This window comes from Cherax quadricarinatus, chromosome 43 (assembly GCF_038502225.1).
Source record: "Cherax quadricarinatus isolate ZL_2023a chromosome 43, ASM3850222v1, whole genome shotgun sequence".
Lineage (NCBI taxonomy): Eukaryota > Metazoa > Arthropoda > Malacostraca > Decapoda > Parastacidae > Cherax > Cherax quadricarinatus.
In genome coordinates, this window is record NC_091334.1 from 28,981,404 (window position 1) to 29,000,938 (window position 19,535).

Genomic DNA, 19,535 nt, shown 5'->3' on the forward strand with positions numbered 1-19,535 from the left:
CACCACCGCCCTTCCTTCAGGTGCGGGTGCTGTGCTGCCACCACCACCAGCTTCGGCCCCGGAGTGCGGGTGCTGTGCTGCCACCGCCACCAGCTTCATTTCAGGTGCGGGTGCTGTGCTGCCACCGCCACCCGGCTTCATTGGAGTTGCGGTGCTGTTGCTGCCGCCGCCGGCTTCATTCCCGGAGTTAGTTGCTGTGCTGCCACCACCACCGGCTTTCGTGAGTGCGGGTGCTGTGCTGCCACCACCACCCTTCCTTCGGGGTGCGGGTGCTGTGCTTCCACCGCCACCCCCTTCGGCCAGGTGCGGGTGCTGTACTGCCACCACCACCCACTCCTTCAGGTGGTGCTGTTTCACCACCACGCCCTTCATTCAGGTGCGGGTGCTGTGCTGCCACCACCACCGGCTTCATTCAGGTGCGGGTGCTGTGCTGCCACCACCCCTCATTCGGAGTGCGGGTGCTGTGCTGCCACCACCGCCATTCATTCGGGTGCGGTGCTGTGCTGCCACCTACCCATCGGCTTCAGGTGCGGGTGCTGTGCTACCACCGCCACCATTCATTCGGAGTTGGGTGCTGTGCTGCCACCTGCCTTCATTTCGAGATTAGGGTGCTGTACTACCACCACCCGGCTTCATTCAGGTGCGGGTGCTGTGCTGCCACCACCCTTCGGCTTCAGGTGCGGTGCTGTTGCTACCACCACCGCCAGCCATTCAGGTGCGGGTGCTGTGCTGCCACCACCACCCTTCCTTCCAGGTGCGGGTGCTGTGCTACCACCACCACCAGCTATTCCAGGTGCGGGTGCTGTGCTGCCACCGCCACCGGCTTCGTGAGTGCGGTGCTGTTGCTGCCGCGCACCTTTATTCAGGTGCGGGTGCTGTGCGCCACCTGCACCCTTCATTCTGAGTGCAGGTGCTGTATTGCCTGCCACTTCTTCAGGTGCAGGTGCTGTACTACCACCACCACCCTTCCTTCAGGTGCAGATGCACATGCGCCACCACCACCAGCTTCTTCAGGTGCGGGTGTAATACTACCACCACCACCAGCTTCCTTCAGGTGCGGGTGCTGTGCTACCACCACCACCAGCTATTCAGGTGCGGGTGCCAGCCAGCACACACCACCCCTTCCTTCCGGTGCGGGTGCTGTGCTACCGCCGCCACCAGCCTATTGGAGTGCGGGTGCTGTGCTACCACCACCACCCACTCTATTCCAGGTGCGGGTGCTGTGCTACCACCACCACCAGCTTCGGCTTCAGGTGCGGGTGTAATGCTACCACGCACCTTCCTTCAGGTGCCCGGTGCTGTACTACCACCACCCGCCACTCCTTCAGGTGCGGGTGCTGTACTGCCACCCTGCACCCTTCATTGAGTGCCCGGGTGCTGTGCTACCACCACCACCCACTCCTTCAGGTGCGGGTGCTGTGCTACCACCACCACCCTCCACAGCCAGGTGCGGTGCTGTGCTACCACCACCACCATTCCTTCAGGTGCGGGTGCTGTGCTACCGCCACCACCCACTCCTTTGGGTGCGGGTGCTGTGCTACTGCCACCACCCTTCCTTCAGGTGCGGTGCATGCACCACCACCACCCTCCTTCAGGTGCAGGTGCTGTTACTGCCACCACAACCCACTCCTTCAGGTGCGGGTGCTGTACTGCCACCACCACCCTCCTTCCAGGTGCGGGTGCTGTACTACCACTGCCGCCAGCTACGGCCGGAGTGCGGGTGCTTTGTACTGCCACCTGCCAGCTAAATTTGAGTGCAGGTGCTGTTGCTACCACCCCACCCTTCCTTCAGTGCGGTGCTGTACTGCCACCACCCACTCGGCCGGGTGCGGGTGCTGTGCGCCACCACCACCTCCTTACCAGGTGCGGGTGCTGTGCTACACCGCGCCTCGTAGGTGCGGGTGCCCGCACCACCCCTCCTTCAGGTGCAGGTGCTGTACTGCCACCACCACCCACTCCTTCAGGTGCGGGTGCTGCTGCCACCACAACCCTCCTTCGAATTGCGGGTGCTGTGCTACCACCGCCGCCGGCTTCGTGGGTGCGGTGCTGGCATGCCACCACCGCCTTTCGGCTTCAGGTGCGGGTGCTGTACTGCCCGCCACCGCCCATCATTCAGGTTGCGGGCGCTGTACTACCACCACAACCCTCCTTCAGTGCGGTGCTGTGCTACCGCACCTCTTCAGGTGCGGGTGCTGTGCTACCACCACCCCTCCTTGAGTGCGGGTGCTGTGCTACCACCACAACCCACTCATTCAGGTGCAGGTGTACTGCCACCACCACCCCTCCTTCAGGTGCGGGTGCTGTACTACCACCACCACCCTTCCTTCAGGTGCGGGTGCTGTACTGCCACCACCACCGGCTTCGGCCAGGTGCGGGTGCTGTACTTACCACGACCCTCCTTCAGGTGCGGGTGCTGTACTGCCCACCCACTCCAGCTTCGGAGTGCGGGTGCTGTGCTACCACCACCGCCGCTTCGGCCAGGTGCGGGTGCTGTTACTACCACCCGCCACCCTTCATTCAGGTTGGTGCTGTGCTACCACCACCACCTCCTTCGGGTACGGGTGCTGTGCTGCACCACCACCACCCACTCCTTCGGGTGCGGGTGCTATTGCTACCACCACCACCAGCTATTTTCGGAGTTGGGTGCTGCTGCCACCACAACCCATCGTGGAGTGCGGGTGCTGTGCTGCCACCTGACCATTCATTCAGGTGCGGGTGCTGTGCTGCCGCCGCCACCCACATCGGCCAGGTGCGGTGCTCCATGCTGCCCACCACCACCCTTCGTAGGTGCGGTGCTGTGCTGCCACCTGACCACTCATTCAGGTGCCGGGTGCTGTGCTGCCACCTGACCCTCATTCAGGTGCCGGGTGCTGTACTGCCCACCGCCGCCGGCTTCATTCGGGTTGCGGGTGCTGTGCTGCCCACCACCACCTCATTCGGGTGCGGGTGCTGTCTGCCACCACCACCCTCCTTCCGGGTGCGGGTGCTGTACTACACCACCCTCCTTCAGGTGCGGGTGCTGTACTACCACCCTCCTTCAGTTTGCGGTGCTGTGCTACCACCACCACCCCTCTTGGGTGCGGGCTGTGCTGCCTCACCCACTCCTTCAGGTGCGGGTGCTGTACTACCACCACCGCACCCCTCGCTTCAGGTGCGGGTGCTGTGCACCTATCATTGGTGAATTGTGCGCTACCACCACAACCGCTTTATGGGTGCGGTGCTGTTTACCACCTGCCATTCATTCAGGTGCGGGTGCTGCCTGCCGCACCAGCTTCCTTCAGGTGCGGTGCTGCTGCCACAACCCTCATTCGGAGTGCGGGTGCTGTGCTACCACCACCACCCCTCCTTCGGGTGCGGTGCACTGTGCTCACACCACCGCCCTTCATTACCGGTGCGGGTGCTGTACTACCACCACAACCCTCCAGGTGGTGCTGTGCTGCACCACCACGCTGCCGCGGTGCAGGTGCCATGCTACACCGCCACCTTCCTTCAGTGCGGTGCTGTGCTACCGCCACAACCCTCCTTCCAGGTGCGTTGCTGTACTTCTGTACTACCACCACCACCCTCCTTCAGAGTGCAGGTACACTAGGTGGGTATGTACTACCACCACAACCCCTCCTTCAGAGTGCAGGTACTGTACTACCACCACCACCCTTCCTTCAGAGTGCAGGTACTGTACTACCCACCACCACCCCTCCTTCAGAGTGCAGGTACTGTACTACCACCACAACCCCTCCTTCAGAGTGCAGGTACTGTACTACCACCACCACCCCTCCTTCAGAGTGCAGGTACTGTACTACCCACCACAAACACACCTTCATCAGAGTGCAGGTACTGTACTACCCACCACCACCACCCCTTCATCAGAGTGCAGGTACTGTACTACCCACCACCACCACCACCCCTTCATCAGAGTGCAGGTACTGTACTACCCACCACCACCACCACCCCTTCATCAGAGTGCAGGTACTGTACTACCCACCACAACCACACCTTCATCAGAGTGCAGGTACTGTACTACCCACCACCACCACCACCCCTTCATCAGAGTGCAGGTACTGTACTACCCACCACCACCACCCCTTCATCAGAGTGCAGGTACTGTACTACCCACCACCACCACCCCTTCATCAGAGTGCAGGTACTGTACTACCCACCACCACCACCCCTTCATCAGAGTGCAGGTACTGTACTACCCACCACCACCACCCCTTCATCAGAGTGCAGGTACTGTACTACCCACCACCACCACCCCTTCATCAGAGTGCAGGTACTGTACTACCCACCACCACCACCCCTTCATCAGAGTGCAGGTACTGTACTACCCACCACAACCACACCTTCATCAGAGTGCAGGTACTGTACTACCCACCACCACTACCCGTTCATCAGAGTGCAGGTGCTGTACTACCCACCACCACCACCCCTTCATCAGAGTGCAGGTACTGTACTACCCACCACAACCACCCCTTCATCAGAGTGCAGGTACTGTTCTACCCACCACCACCACCCCTTCATCAGAGTGCAGGTACTGTACTACCCACCACCACCACCCCTTCAGAGTGCAGGTACTGTACTACCCACCACCACCACCCCTTCATCAGAGTGCAGGTACTGTACTACCCACCACCACCACCCCTTCATCAGAGTGCAGGTACTGTACTACCCACCACCACCACCCCTTCATCAGAGTGCAGGTACTGTACTACCCACCACCACCACCCCTTCATCATAGTGCAGGTACTGTACTACCCACCACCACCACTCCTTCATCAGAGTGCAGGTACTGTACTACCCACCACCACCACCCCTTCATCAGAGTGCAGGTACTGTACTACCCACCACCACCCTTCCTTCAGAGTGCAGGTACTGTACTACCCACCACCACCCTTCCTTCAGAGTGCAGGTACTGTACTACCCACCACCACCCTTCCTTCAGAGTGCAGGTACTGTACTACCACCACCACCCCTCCTTCAGAGTGCAGGTACTGTACTACCACCACCACCCCTCCTTCAGAGTGCAGGTACTGTACTACCACCACCACCCCTCCTTCAGAGTGCAGGTACTGTACTACCACCACCACCCTTCCTTCAGAGTGCAGGTACTGTACTACCACCACCACCCTTCCTTCAGAGTGCAGGTACTGTACTACCACCACCACCCCTCCTTCAGAGTGCAGGTACTGTACTACCACCACCACCCCTCCTTCAGAGTGCAGGTACTGTACTACCACCACCACCCTTCCTTCAGAGTGCAGGTACTGTACTACCCACCACCACCCTTCCTTCAGAGTGCAGGTACTGTACTACCCACCACCACCCCTCCTTCAGAGTGCAGGTACTGTACTTCCCACCACGACCTCTCCTTCAGAGTGCAGCTGTACTTCCCACCACCACCCCTCCTTCAGAGTGCAGGTACTGTACTACCCACCACCACCCCTCCTTCAGAGTGCAGGTACTGTACTACCCACCACCACCCCTCCTTCAGAGTGCAGGTGCTGTACTACCCACTACCACCCCTCCTTCAGAGTGCAGGTGCTGTACTACCCACCACCACCCCTCCTTCAGAGTGCAAGTACTGTACTTCCCACCACGACCTCTCCTTCAGAGTGCAGGTACTGTACTTCCCACCACCACCCCTCCTTCAGAGTGCAGGTACTGTACTTCCCCCCACCACCCCTCCTTCAGAGTGCAGGTACTGTACTACCCACCACCACCCCTCCTTCAGAGTGCAGGTACTGTACTACCCACCACCACCCCTCCTTCAGAGTGCAGGTACTGTACTACCCACCACCACCCCTCCTTCAGAGTGCAGGTACTGTACTACCCACCACCACCCCTCCTTCAGAGTGCAGGTACTGTACTACCCACCACCACCCCTCCTTCAGAGTGCAGGTACTGTACTACCCACCACCACCCCTCCTTCAGAGTGCAGGTACTGTACTACCCACCACCACCCCTCCTTCAGAGTGCAGGTACTGTACTACCCACCACCACCCCTCCTTCAGAGTGCAGGTACTGTACTACCCACCACCACCCCTCCTTCAGAGTGCAGGTACTGTACTACCCACCACCACCCCTCCTTCAGAGTGCAGGTACTGTACTACCCACCACCACCCCTCCTTCAGAGTGCAGGTACTGTACTACCCACCACCACCCCTCCTTCAGAGTGCAGGTACTGTACTACCCACCACCACCCCTCCTTCAGAGTGCAGGTACTGTACTACCCACCACCACCCCTCCTTCAGAGTGCAGGTACTGTACTACCACCACCACCCTTCCTTCAGAGTGCAGGTACTGTACTACCCACCACCACCCCTCCTTCAGAGTGCAGGTACTGTACTACCCACCACCACCCCTCCTTCAGAGTGCAGGTACTGTACTACCCACCACCAGAGTGCAGGTACCCTCCTTCAGAGTGCAGGTACTGTACTACCCACCACCACCCCTCCTTCAGAGTGCAGGTACTGTACTACCCACCACCACCCCTCCTTCAGAGTGCAGGTACTGTACTACCCACCACCACCCCTCCTTCAGAGTGCAGGTACTGTACTACCCACCACCACCCCTCCTTCAGAGTGCAGGTACTGTACTACCCACCACCACCCCTCCTTCAGAGTGCAGGTACTGTACTACCCACCACCACCCCTCCTTCAGAGTGCAGGTACTGTACTACCCACCACCACCCCTCCTTCAGAGTGCAGGTACTGTACTACCCACCACCACCCCTCCTTCAGAGTGCAGGTACTGTACTACCCACCACCACCCCTCCTTCAGAGTGCAGGTACTGTACTACCCACCACCACCCCTCCTTCAGAGTGCAGGTACTGTACTACCCACCACCACCCCTCCTTCAGAGTGCAGGTACTGTACTACCCACCACCACCCCTCCTTCAGAGTGCAGGTACTGTACTACCCACCACCACCCCTCCTTCAGAGTGCAGGTACTGTACTACCCACCACCACCCCTCCTTCAGAGTGCAGGTACTGTACTACCCACCACCACCCCTCCTTCAGAGTGCAGGTACTGTACTTCCCACCACCACCCCTCCTTCAGAGTGCAGGTACTGTACTACCCACCACCACCCCTCCTTCAGAGTGCAGGTACTGTACTTCCCACCACCACCCCTCCTTCAGAGTGCAGGTACTGTACTACCCACCACCACCCCTCCTTCAGAGTGCAGGTACTGTACTTTCCCAGAGTGCAGGTACACCACCCCTCCTTCAGAGTGCAGGTACTGTACTACCCACCACCACCCCTCCTTCAGAGTGCAGGTACTGTACTACCACCACCACCCCTCCTTCAGAGTGCAGGTACTGTACTACCACCACCACCCCTCCTTCAGAGTGCAGGTACTGTACTACCCACCACAACCCCTCCTTCAGAGTGCAGGTACTGTATTAGGAATCTTAACCACATATTTCACCTGTGCTACAGACTTCGTCAGTCGTGTAGATTATTATTATTATTATAATCATAAGAACATAAGAACATAAGAACGAAGGAACACTGCAGAAGGCCTACTGGCCCATGCGAGGCAGGTCCAAGTCCCTACCGGCTTAAGGCAATGCACCCAACCTAGTCAGGTCAGGTCACATTGACTTAAGGGAGGAACACGGCAACCGACCTGTTAGCACAAGCTATCAGGTCTAACTCACACCCACCCACATCTACTCATGTATTTATCCAACCTATTTTTAAAGCTACACAACGTTCTGGCCTCTATAACGGTACTTGGGAGTTTGTTCCACTCATCCACAACTCTATTACCAAACCAGTACTTTCCTATATCCCTCCTGAATCTGAATTTTTCCAACTTAAAACCATTGCTGCGAGTCCTGTCTAGGCTAGATATTTTCAGCACACTATTTACATCCCCTTTATTTATTCCTGTCTTCCACTTATAAACCTCAATCATATCCCCCCTAATTCTACGTCTTTCTAGAGAGTGCAGTTTCAGGGCCCTTAGTCTATCCTCATAGGGAAGGTTTCTGATACATGGGATCATCTTTGTCATCCTCCTTTGTACATTTTCCAGAGAATTTATATCCATTCTGTAATACGGTGACCAAAACTGTGCAGCATAATCTAAATGAGGCCTAACCAAGGATGTATAGAGTTGAAGAACAACCTGAGGACTCCTATTATTTATGCTTCTTGATATGAAGCCAAGGATTCTATTAGCTTTATTGCGAACACTTATGCACTGTTGTCTTGGTTTCAGATTACTGCTAACCAGAACTCCTAAATCTTTTTCGCAATCCGTAATATTAAGATCTACATTATTTAGTTTATATGTGGCATGGTTATTGTCCTGTCCAACATTTAGAACTTTGCATTTGTCTATATTAAACTGCATCTGCCACTTCTCCGACCACTGCATCAGTCTATTCAAATCTTCCTGGAGTGCTCGAATGTCCTCGTCAGAATGAATTCGACGGCCTATTTTGGTGTCATCGGCAAACTTGCCGATGTCGCTCTTTATGCCCTCATCTATGTCGTTTATGTAGATTGTGAACAGCAGGGGGCCCAACACTGACCCCTGTGGAACACCGCTCGTGACGCTTCCCCACTCTGATTTCTCCCCATTTATGCAAACTCTCTGCTGCCTATTTGTCAACCATGCCTCTATCCAGGAAAAAATTTCTCCTCCTATTCCATGTGCTTTAATTTTCCTCAATAGTCTCTGATGTGGGACCCTGTCAAAAGCCTTACTGAAGTCCAAATACACAATATCATATTCATTACCATGATCTACCTCCTCAAATACCTTAGTGAAAAAAGTTAATAAATTCGTAAGGCAGGAACGCCCCTTTGTAAAACCATGCTGAGATTCGTTGATTAATTTATGCTTTTCAAGGTGGCTACGAACTGCCTCGGCAATTATTGATTCCATAAATTTTCCCACTATGGAGGTTAGGCTTATTGGTCTATAGTTCGAAGCTAAGGACCTGTCACCTGTTTTGAAAATAGGTATCACATTTGCCATTTTCCACTTATCTGGCACCATGCCAGTTTGTAGTGATATGTTGAAAAGATTAGCCAAAGGTGTGCTAAGCTCCTCTTTACATTCCTTTAGAACCCTTGCATACAGTTCATCAGGGCCTGGGGATTTGTTAGGTTTTAATTTATCTATTTGCCTAAGGACCATGTCACTTGTGACCCTAATAGTGCACAGTTTATTATCGTCCTGTTCTACATAATTTATCATTACTGGAATATCGCTGGTATCCTCCTGTGTAAAAACTGAGAGGAAGTATGTGTTAAAAATTCTACACATTTCCTTATCACTGTCAGTGAGCTGACCCGAGGAACTTTTGAGTGGGCCTATCTTGTCCCTGATCTTACTTCTGTATACCTGAAAGAATCCTTTTGGGTTAGTCTTCGATTCTCTTGCAACTTTAACCTCATAATCTCTTTTTGCTTTTCTAATTCCCTTTTTTATTTCTCTCTTTAACTGAATATATCGATTTCTTAATTGCCCCTCTCCTCTTTTGATTTGCCTATATATGCCTCTCTTTTGACCAATCAGATATTTTAATCTATTGTTCATCCATTTAGGATCATTTTTGTTTGATCTGATTTCCCTATTTGGAACATAATTTGACTGAGCAGCTAGAACTATGCCCTGGAAAGCATCATATCGGCAACCATCACCACCTACCTGACCCCTAGTCAGGTCATTCCAGTTCAGCCCACCTAAGTAATTTTTCAGTCCTATGAAATCAGCCAAGCGAAAGTCAGGGACGGAGACTTGATTGCCATTATTAGGGGAATTCCATGATATGTTAAAACTGAGTGATTTGTGATCACTCTCCCCAAGCTCATCATTAACCTCAAGATTATTAATTAGTGTTTCCCTACTGGCAAGAACCAAGTCAAGGAGGTTATTTCCCCTAGTTGGCTCTGTCACAAACTGTTTTAAAAAACAATCCTGGATCGTATCAAGAAAGTCACCCGACTCTAAATTTCCTGTCAAATTGCTCCAGTCAATCTGTCTATAGTTGAAATCTCCCATTAGCACAACATTTTCGTATGTAGATGCCTTACGAATTTCGTCCCATAGAAGTTTACTGCACTCCCTATCAAGATTTGGGGCCCTGTAAATCACACCCAAAATTAGTTTTTCTCGGCCCTCGAGAAGCTGTAACCAAACAGATTCAGTGGCTGACGCTTCTAATTTAATATCTTGTCTAACACAACAATTTAAATTGTCTCTGACATACATCGCTACTCCACCACCTTTCCTGTTGACCCTGTCAGTGTGGAATAATTTATAGCCTTGTATGTGACATTCAGAGGGCATCTCTCTATCTTTCAGATTGAGCCAGGTCTCTGTTATAGCAATAATATCTATGTTTCCTGCACTTGCAATTAATCTTAGCTCATCTATCTTATTTCTAACACTCCTGCTATTAGTATAGTAAACCTTAAGGGAGCTAGTCCCTTGCTGCCCTCTGCTGTCCCCCTTTGTTTGCTGACCTGTTCTATTGTCTTTATTTATAACTTCATGCTGAATGCCTTTTATACATTTACTGTTTCCAACCCTAGTGTTGCAACCTGCTTGTTTCCCACACACACCCATACCTCTATCTTCCATCAGTTTAAAATCATAGGCATTTCACCAATGGCCTTCTCAATCGAGTCTGCAAGTGCTACCACCCCTGCCCCAGAGAGATGAACCCCATCCCTTGCATACATATCATGTTTGCCATAAAAGTTGTTCCAGTTGTCAATGAATGGGATTGCAAGTTCCTTGCAGTATCTGTCTAGCCAGCAATTTACACCAATTGCCCTAGACAACCATTCATTTCCTACTCCCCTTCTAGGCAAGATGCTACATATGATTGGGATCCCTCCCTTAGACTTAATGAAATCTATAGCTGACCTGTACTTATCTAGCAGCTCTTCTCTCCTACCCTTCCCAATATCATTTCCACCAGCACTGAGACAGATAATGGGCTTGTTCCCATTACCTGACATGATATTATCCAGTCTGTTGACAATGTCCCCAACACCAGCTCCAGGGAAGCACACTCTATCTCTCATCTTCTTATTCCTATTACAAAAAGCACGGTCAACATATCTTACCTGAGAGTCACCAACCACAAGAATGCGCTTACCTTCATTAGCAGGGGCAGTAGTACCCTTACCTTCACTGGCCACTGAAGTACATTCATCCTGGAGAACAGAGAAGCGATTTCCTACCTTCAGTTCTTCACTCTTAACTTTCCTTACTCTGATGCGCCTCCCATTACTGTGAACAACTCGCCACTTGTAGCAGGTGCTGGCGGACACCTCACTGCTGGTAGCCGTTGCTACCTCCCCACCTACAGCCTCCTCACAGTGAGAGACAGACTGCACCTCACTGCTAGAAGCCTCATTCCCCACATCTCCAACCACCTCACACTCTCTCCCAGGCCCATTGAGGTGGACCTTCAGCCTCCTAATCTCCTCCTGGAGAAGCAAGACCTCCTCCTTCAACTCTCCAACCTCAGTTTTTAAAACACTGCAGAAGCAAGCCATGCTTTGTAACCGTCCACGCTAATCCCCAAAGCAGCTCAGGGTCTGTGACCTCACGTGACGACTGACCACTGAACACTGACGACTGACCACTGAACACTGAAACCTGCAGCACAGAGCCAACTTTTCCTCAGCTCAGATTTCTAGTGTTGTTGAATTAGCCACACGTTTCTCCTCTTGTTGGCGAAACGTCTACAGAATAAAGACAGCCAGTTGTTGCACACACATCTCTAGTTTATCATCCAATGTTAGTGTCACATTTTTATTACTACTGGAATATCGAGACTATAAGTATTGTGTACCAGTTATTTAGGTGCTTAATGAGGCACCTAAGTTCCCCTGTCTCCTAATATCATGTTTATTTCTCCACTATAATCAACCTGTGTATAATTACTCTCACATTTACTTTCATAAGGTCAAGTCCAGGATCTTGACTTAATTTATGGTATAACTCAACAAATCTGTGATAACAATTATAGCAGAGTTGTGAAGGAAGTTCAAATTTCTGCAATAAATCAGGTTTTGTGGCGCCAAGTTGACTCTCCGTGAACAAAAATATTTTCTTATTAAGATGTAAAAACAACGAAAGGAAAACAATTGATTGGATGAGATTTATTTATTTATTAGTTTTAGTTAGTTAAAGATTCGCCGGTATTCTCCCGGCCCGGGCCTTGTCCAAGTGGTGGCCCGGCCTTGGCTCCCTCTTTAGGGAGTGTCTGAGACCTAAGTCTCCCATGGGAGGAGGCACAAGTACCTCCTCATCTTTGGGACCAACTGTCCCCAGGCCTAGCCACAAGCTAGGCCTCTCTGGTCTGCCATCCCCGCCTCAAGGAGGCAAATGGGAATGACAGTCTTATGAGCTAAAGGCTCGGGCTCAGGCACCTACCCTACCCTAGAAGGGTTAGGCATGGTGTCGATGTATTAGTTTTGTGACGAACATTGTGGTGGTGACCTGTTTTGTACGTGTTTAAAACGTTACTTTATAATAGTATTATTATTATTATTATTATTATTATTATTATTATTGTTATTATTATTTTGTGGTGGTACAGATGCAGCCTCGTCCAGTACAGTCTCACTGACATCTGTCTCACACAACAACAACCTGACTACACCATGTGAGTATTTCTCTTGTTTACCCAGTACAGGTGTTCATGACAGGTGTTCATGGCTGCTGTACAGGTGTTCATGATAGCTGTACAGGTGCACATGGCTCCTTGTAAGGTGTTCATGGCTGCTGTACAGGTGTTCATAACAGCTGTACAGGTACTCATGACAGCTGTACAGGTGTTCGTGGCTGATGTACAGGTGTTCCAGTACCATGTCAGTTGTACAGGCGTTCCAGGACCATGTCAACTGTACAAGTGTTCCAGGACCATGTCAGCTATACAGGTGTTCAAGACCCATGTCAGATGTACAAGTGCTCCAGGACCATGTCAGCTGTACAGTTGTTCCAGGACCATGTCAGTTGTACAGTTGTTCCAGGACCATGTCAGTTGTACAGGTGTTTGAGGACCATGTCAGTTGTACAGGTGTTCCAGGACCATGTCAGGTGTACAGGTGTTCCAGGACCATGTCAGGTGTACAGGTGTTCCAGGACCATGTCAGGTGTACAGGTGTTTCAGGACCATGTCAGCTGTGCAGGTGTTATAGGACCATGTCAGGTGTACAGGTGTTCCAGGACCATGTCAGCTGTGCAGGTGTTCCAGGACCATATCAGGTGTACAGGTGTTCCAGGACCATGTCAGGTGTGCAGGTGTTCCAGAGCCATGTCAGCTGTACAGGTGTTCCAGGACCATGTCAGCTGTACAGGTGTTCCAGGACCATGTCAGCTGTACAGGTGTTCCAGGACCATGTCAGCTGTACAGGTGTTCCAGGACCATGTCAGCTGTACAGGTGTTCCAGGACCATGTCAGGTGTTTACCTGGAGTTTACCTGGAGAGAGTTTCGGGGGTCAATGCCCCCGCGGCCCGGTCTGTGACCAGGCCTCCTGGTGGATCAGCGCCTGATCAACCAGGCTGTTGCTGCTGGCTGCACGCAAACCAACGTACGAGCCACAGCCCGGCTGATCAGGAACTGACTTTAGGTGCTTGTCCAGTGCCAGCTTGAAGACTGCCAGGGGTCTGTTGGTAATCCCCCTTATGTGTGCTGGGAGGCAGTTGAACAGTCTCGGGCCCCTGACACTTATTGTATGGTCTCTTAACGTGCTAGTGACACCCCTGCTTTTCATTGGGGGGATGGTGCATCGTCTGCCAAGTCTTTTGCTTTCGTAGTGAGTGATTTTCGTGTGCAAGTTCGGTACTAGTCCCTCTAGGATTTTCCAGGTGTATATAATCATGTATCTCTCCCGCCTGCGTTCCAGGGAATACAGGTTTAGGAACCTCAAGCGCTCCCAGTAATTGAGGTGTTTTATCTCCGTTATGCGCGCCGTGAAAGTTCTCTGTACATTTTCTAGGTCGGCAATTTCACCTGCCTTGAAAGGTGCTGTTAGAGTGCAGCAATATTCCAGCCTAGATAGAACAAGTGACCTGAAGAGTGTCATCATGGGCTTGGCCTCCCTAGTTTTGAAGGTTCTCATTATCCATCCTGTCATTTTTCTAGCAGATGCGATTGATACAATGTTATGGTCCTTGAAGGTGAGATCCTCCGACATAATCACTCCCAGGTCTTTGACGTTGGTGTTTCGCTCTATTTTGTGGCCAGAATTTGTTTTGTACTCTGATGAAGATTTAATTTCCTCGTGTTTACCATATCTGAGTAATTGAAATTTCTCATCGTTGAACTTCATATTGTTTTCTGCGGCCCACTGAAAGATTTGGTTGATGTCCGCCTGGAGCCTTGCAGTGTCTGCAATGGAAGACACTGTCATGCAGATTCGGGTGTCATCTGCAAAGGAAGACACGGTGCTGTGGTGTACAGGTGTTCCAGGATCATGTCAGTTGTACAGGTGCTCCAGGACCATGTCAGTTGTACAGGTGTTTGAGGACCATGTCAGGTGTGCAGGTGTTCCGGGACCATGTCAGCTGTACAGGTGCTCCAGGACCATGTCAGTTGTACAGGTGTTTGAGGACCATGTCAGGTGTGCAGGTGTTCCGGGACCATGTCAGCTGTACAGGTGCTCCAGGACCATGTCAGTTGTTTGAGGACCATGTCAGGTGTGCAGGTGTTCCAGGACCATGTCAGCTGTGCAGGTGTTCCTGGACCATGTCAGCTGTGCAGGTGTTCCAGGACCATGTCAGCTGTGCAGGTGTTCCTGGACGTAGTTTTAAGGTGGTCAGGGACTGACCACCTCAAAATTACGTCAAGGGTGATAAACTGACTACATCATCTTCACATCTTCCTCCTCTGCACTCGACTGAAGAAATCTACCGAGTTGGCGAAACGTTTCTGAATAATGATACGAAACTCTTGCACATGTGTCGTACTTATGTACACGTGGGTATTGCATACTGAAATGCCCGGGCATAATAGTGGCTTTCTTTCTACTTAAATCAAAATTGTGATCACACATCGTAAACATTGTATCGTGACCTGGTGGCTAAAGCGCTCGCTTCATACGGAAGTTCTGGGTTCGATTCCTGGCGAGGGTAGAAATATTGGGCGTGTTTCTTTACACCGGTTGTCTATGTTCCCCATGAGTAAAATGGGTACCTGGGTGCTAGTGGACTGGTGTGGGTCACATCCTGGGTGTTAGTGGACTGGTGTGGGTCACATCCTGGGTGTTAGTGGACTGGTGTGGGTCACATCCTGGGTGCTAGTGGACTGGTGTGGGTCACATCCTGAGTGTTAGGGGACCTGTGTGGGTCACATCCTGGGTGTTAGTGGACTGGTGTGGGTCACATCCTGGGTGTTAGTGGACCTGTGTGGGTCACATCCTGGGTGTTAGTGGACTGGTGTAGGTCACATCCTGGGTGTTAGTGGACTGGTGTGGGTCACATCCAGGGTGTTAGTGGGCTGGTGTGGGTCACATCCTGGGTGTTAGTGGACTGGTACAGGTCGCATCCTTGGTGTTAGTGGACTGGTGTGGGTCACATCCTGGGTGTTAGTGGACTGGTGTGGGTCACATCCTGGGTGTTAGTGGACTGGTGTGGGTCACATCCTGGGTGTTAGTGGACTGGTGCAGGTCGCATCCTTGGTTTTAGTGGACTGGTGTGGGTCGCATCCTGGGTGTTAGTGGACTGGTGCAGGTCGCATCCTTGGTGTTAGTGGACTGGTGTGGGTCGCATCCTGGGTGTTAGTGGACTGGTGTGGGTCACATCCTGGGTGTTATTGGACTGGTGTGGGTCACATCCTGGGTGTTAGTGGACTGGTGTGGGTCACATCCTGGGTGTTAGTGGACTGTTGTGGGTCACATCCTGTTAGTGGACCTGTGTGGGTCACATCCTGGGTGTTAGTGGACTGTTGTGGGTCACATCCTGTTAGTGGACCTGTGTGGGTCACATCCTGGGTGTTAGTGGACTGGTGCGGGTCACATCCTTGGTGTTAGTGGACTGGTGTGGGTCACATCCTGGGTGTTAGTGGACTGGTGTTGGTCGCATCCTTGGTGTTAGTGGACTGGTGTGGGTCACATCCTGGGTGTTAGTGGACTGGTGTGGGTGGCATTCTGGGTATTAGTGGACAGGTGTGGGTGGCATCCTGGGTGTTAGTGGACTGGTGTGGGTCACATCCTGGGTGTTGGTGGACTAGTGTGGGTCACATCCAGGGTGTTAGTGGACTGATGTGGGTGGCATCCTGGGTATTAGTGGACTGATGTGGGTCACATTCTGAGTGTTAGTGGACTGGTGTGGGTGGCATCCTGGGTGTTAGTGGACTGGTGTGGGTGGCATCCTGGGTGTTAGTGAACTGGTGTGGGTGGCATCCTGGGTGTTAGTGGACTGGTGTGGGTCACATCCTGGGTGTTAGTGGACTGGTGTGGGTCACATCCTGGGTGTTAGTGGACTAGTGTGGGTCTCATCCTGGGTGTTAGTGGACTGATGTGGGTGGCATCCTGGGTATTAGTGGACTGGTGTGGGTCACATCCTGGGTGTTAGTGGACTAGTGTGGATGGCATCCTGGGTGTTAGTGGACTGGTGTGGGTGGCATCCTGGGTGTTAGTGGACTGGTGTGGGTGGCATCCTTTGTGTTAGTGGACTGGTGTGGGTCGCATCCTGGGTGTTAGTGGACTGGTGTGGGTCACATCCTGGGTGTTAGTGGACTGGTGTGGGTGGCATCCTGGGTGTTAGTGGACTGATATGGGTCACATCCTGGGTGTTAGTGGACTGATGTGGGTCACATCCTGGGTGTTAGTGGACTGGTGTGGGTCACATCCTGGGTGTTAGTTTACTGGTGTGGGTCACATCCTGGGTGTTAGTGGACTGGTGTGAGTCACATCCTGAGTGTTAGTGGACTGGTGTGGGTAGCATCCTGCGTGTTAGTGGACTGATATGGGTCACATCCTGGGTGTTAGTGGACTGATGTGGGTCACATCCTGGGTGTTAGTGGACTGGTGTGGGTCACATCCTGGGTGTTAGTGGACTGGTGTGGGTCACATCTTGGGTGTTAGTGGACTGGTGTGGGTGGCATCCTGGGTGTTAGTGGACTGGTGTGGGTGGCATCCTGGGTGTTAGTGGACTGGTGTGGGTGGCATCCTGGGTGTTAGTGGACTGGTGTGGGTGACATCCTGGGTGTTAGTGAACTGGTGTGGGTGGCATCCTGGGTGTTAGTGGACTGGTGTGGGTCACATCCTGAGTGTTAGTGGACTGGTGTGAGTCACATCCTGAGTGTTAGTGGACTGGTGTGGGTCACATCCTGGGTGTTAGTGGACTGGTGTGGGTCACATCCTGAGTGTTAGTGGACTGGTGTGGGTCGCATCCTGAGTGTTAGTGGACTGGTGTGAGTCACATCCTGGGTGTTAGTGGACTGGTGTGGGTCACATCCTGGGACAAAACTGACCTAATTTGCGGGAAATGCTCAGCATAACAAGTGACTTTATATATAGTCGTATGTTATTGATGTCAACTATGGTCTGTATACCTTGTACATGTACTTGTATACCTTGTACATGTACTTGTATACCTTGTACATGTACTTGTATACCTTGTACATATACTTGTATACCTTGCACATGTACTTGTACACCTTGTACATGTACTTGTATACCTTGTACATGTACTGGTATACCTTGTACATATACTTGTATACCTTGCACATGTACTTGTACACCTTGTACATGTACTTGTATACCTTGTACATGTACTGGTATACCTTGTACATATACTTGTATACCTTGCACATGTACTTGTACACCTTGTACATGTACTGGTATACCTTGTACATGTACTTGTATACCTTGTACATGTACTTGTATACCTTGTACATGTACTGGTATACCTTGTACTTGTATACCTTGTACTTGTATACCTTGTACATGTACTTGTATACCTTGTACATGTACTTGTATACCTTGTACATGTACTGGTATACCTTGTACATGTACTGGTATACCTTGTACATGTACTGGTATACCTTGTACTTGTATACCTTGTACATGTACTTGTATACCTTGTACATGTACTTGTATACCTTGTACATGTACTTGTATACCTTGTACATGTACTTGTATACCTTGTACATGTACTGGTATACCTTGTACATGTACTGGTATACCTTGTACTTGTATACCTTGTACATGTACTGGTATACCTTGTACATGTACTGGTATACCTTGTATATGTACTGGTATACCTTGTACATGTACTTGTATACCTTGTACATGTACTTGTATACCTTGTACATGTGGTAATAAATGGTATAAAATACCGACACAATGGAAATATAAACACAAATGCAGTATAATGTGATCCTTTATTGACAACGTTTCACCCACACAGTGGGCTTTCTCAAGTCACACACGGATCTACCTGGGGTTGGAAGGTACGAGAGTATTTATAGTCAGGTTCAGAATGTTGAGGTCAGGTGGAGAATGCTGCATCTGATGATCTACCGGGTGGGGTTATAGAGTCTTGGGTAGCTTGGCAGGGGTATTGGACAAGTTGTAGACCTTCTGCAGTGTTCTATGTTCTTATGTGGGATAGCGATGAAGAAGTTTCTTGGCAAGTGGTTCAGCTATGTTATAGAAGCCGTTGTTCTGGTTGAAATTGTTGGTTGTAGAGATGAGCGATGATTCCAGGATTCTTCTGTATTGAGTGTTGTCTTCTGTGGCTATAAGTCTTGAGTTTCTGTAGTTAATTAAATGGTTGTGTGAATTGCGATGTTGTACACAGGCATTCCTTGTATCGTCAGTCCTGCTTGCATATTGGTGTTCTGAAATACGTTTTTGGAGGTCTCTTGATGTTTCGCCCACATATAATTTGTTGCAGTCATTACAAGGGATTATGTATACCCCTGCAGAGGATGGAGGCTTGTCCTGTCTACTACTGGTGATGTCCTTGATGGTCGTGGTTGTGGAGGTAGATACTTGGAATGATGTTTTCGCAAAGATGTTGGAAACATGTTTGGCAACACTCTTCCTTTCCTTGATGTTCTGCTCTGCAAAGCTGACCACGAACTTCGTTTTAAAGTCTATCGAAAACCCACCAACCAAAACGATCTTCTCCACTTCTACTCTCACCACGACACCAAAACTAAACGTGGTGTGATTATAGGCTTCTTCCTACGTGCACTCAGAATCTGCAGCAATGAGTTCCTTGAGGAAGAATGCACTATAATTGAACAAATATTTTCTAAACTCCACTATCCTCGTCACTTCATCAGAGACTGCAGACGGCGGGCATTAAACATCTTCAACACACCCAGAGAAGACACTGCCGAGAAGAGATACATAGTCCTCCCAACCAACTCCATTGCCAAACATGTTTCCAACATCTTTGCGAAAACATCATTCCAAGTATCTACCTCCACAACCACGACCATCAAGGACATCACCAGTAGTAGACAGGACAAGCCTCCATCCTCTGCAGGGGTATACATAATCCCTTGTAATGACTGCAACAAATTATATGTGGGCGAAACA

The 19,535-nt window shown here is 51.0% G+C and overlaps 1 protein-coding gene across 1 annotated transcript in view; it reads left to right on the forward strand.

Moving 5' to 3' along the window:
• Positions 1 to 19,535, forward strand: part of LOC128694106 (macrophage mannose receptor 1-like) — a 148,496-nt gene that overhangs the window by 119,924 nt on the left and 9,037 nt on the right. The window contains exon 20 of the mRNA XM_070093818.1: positions 12,577 to 12,642. Coding sequence (XP_069949919.1) covers positions 12,577 to 12,642 — 66 coding nt within the window. The remainder of the gene's footprint in view (positions 1 to 12,576; positions 12,643 to 19,535) is intronic.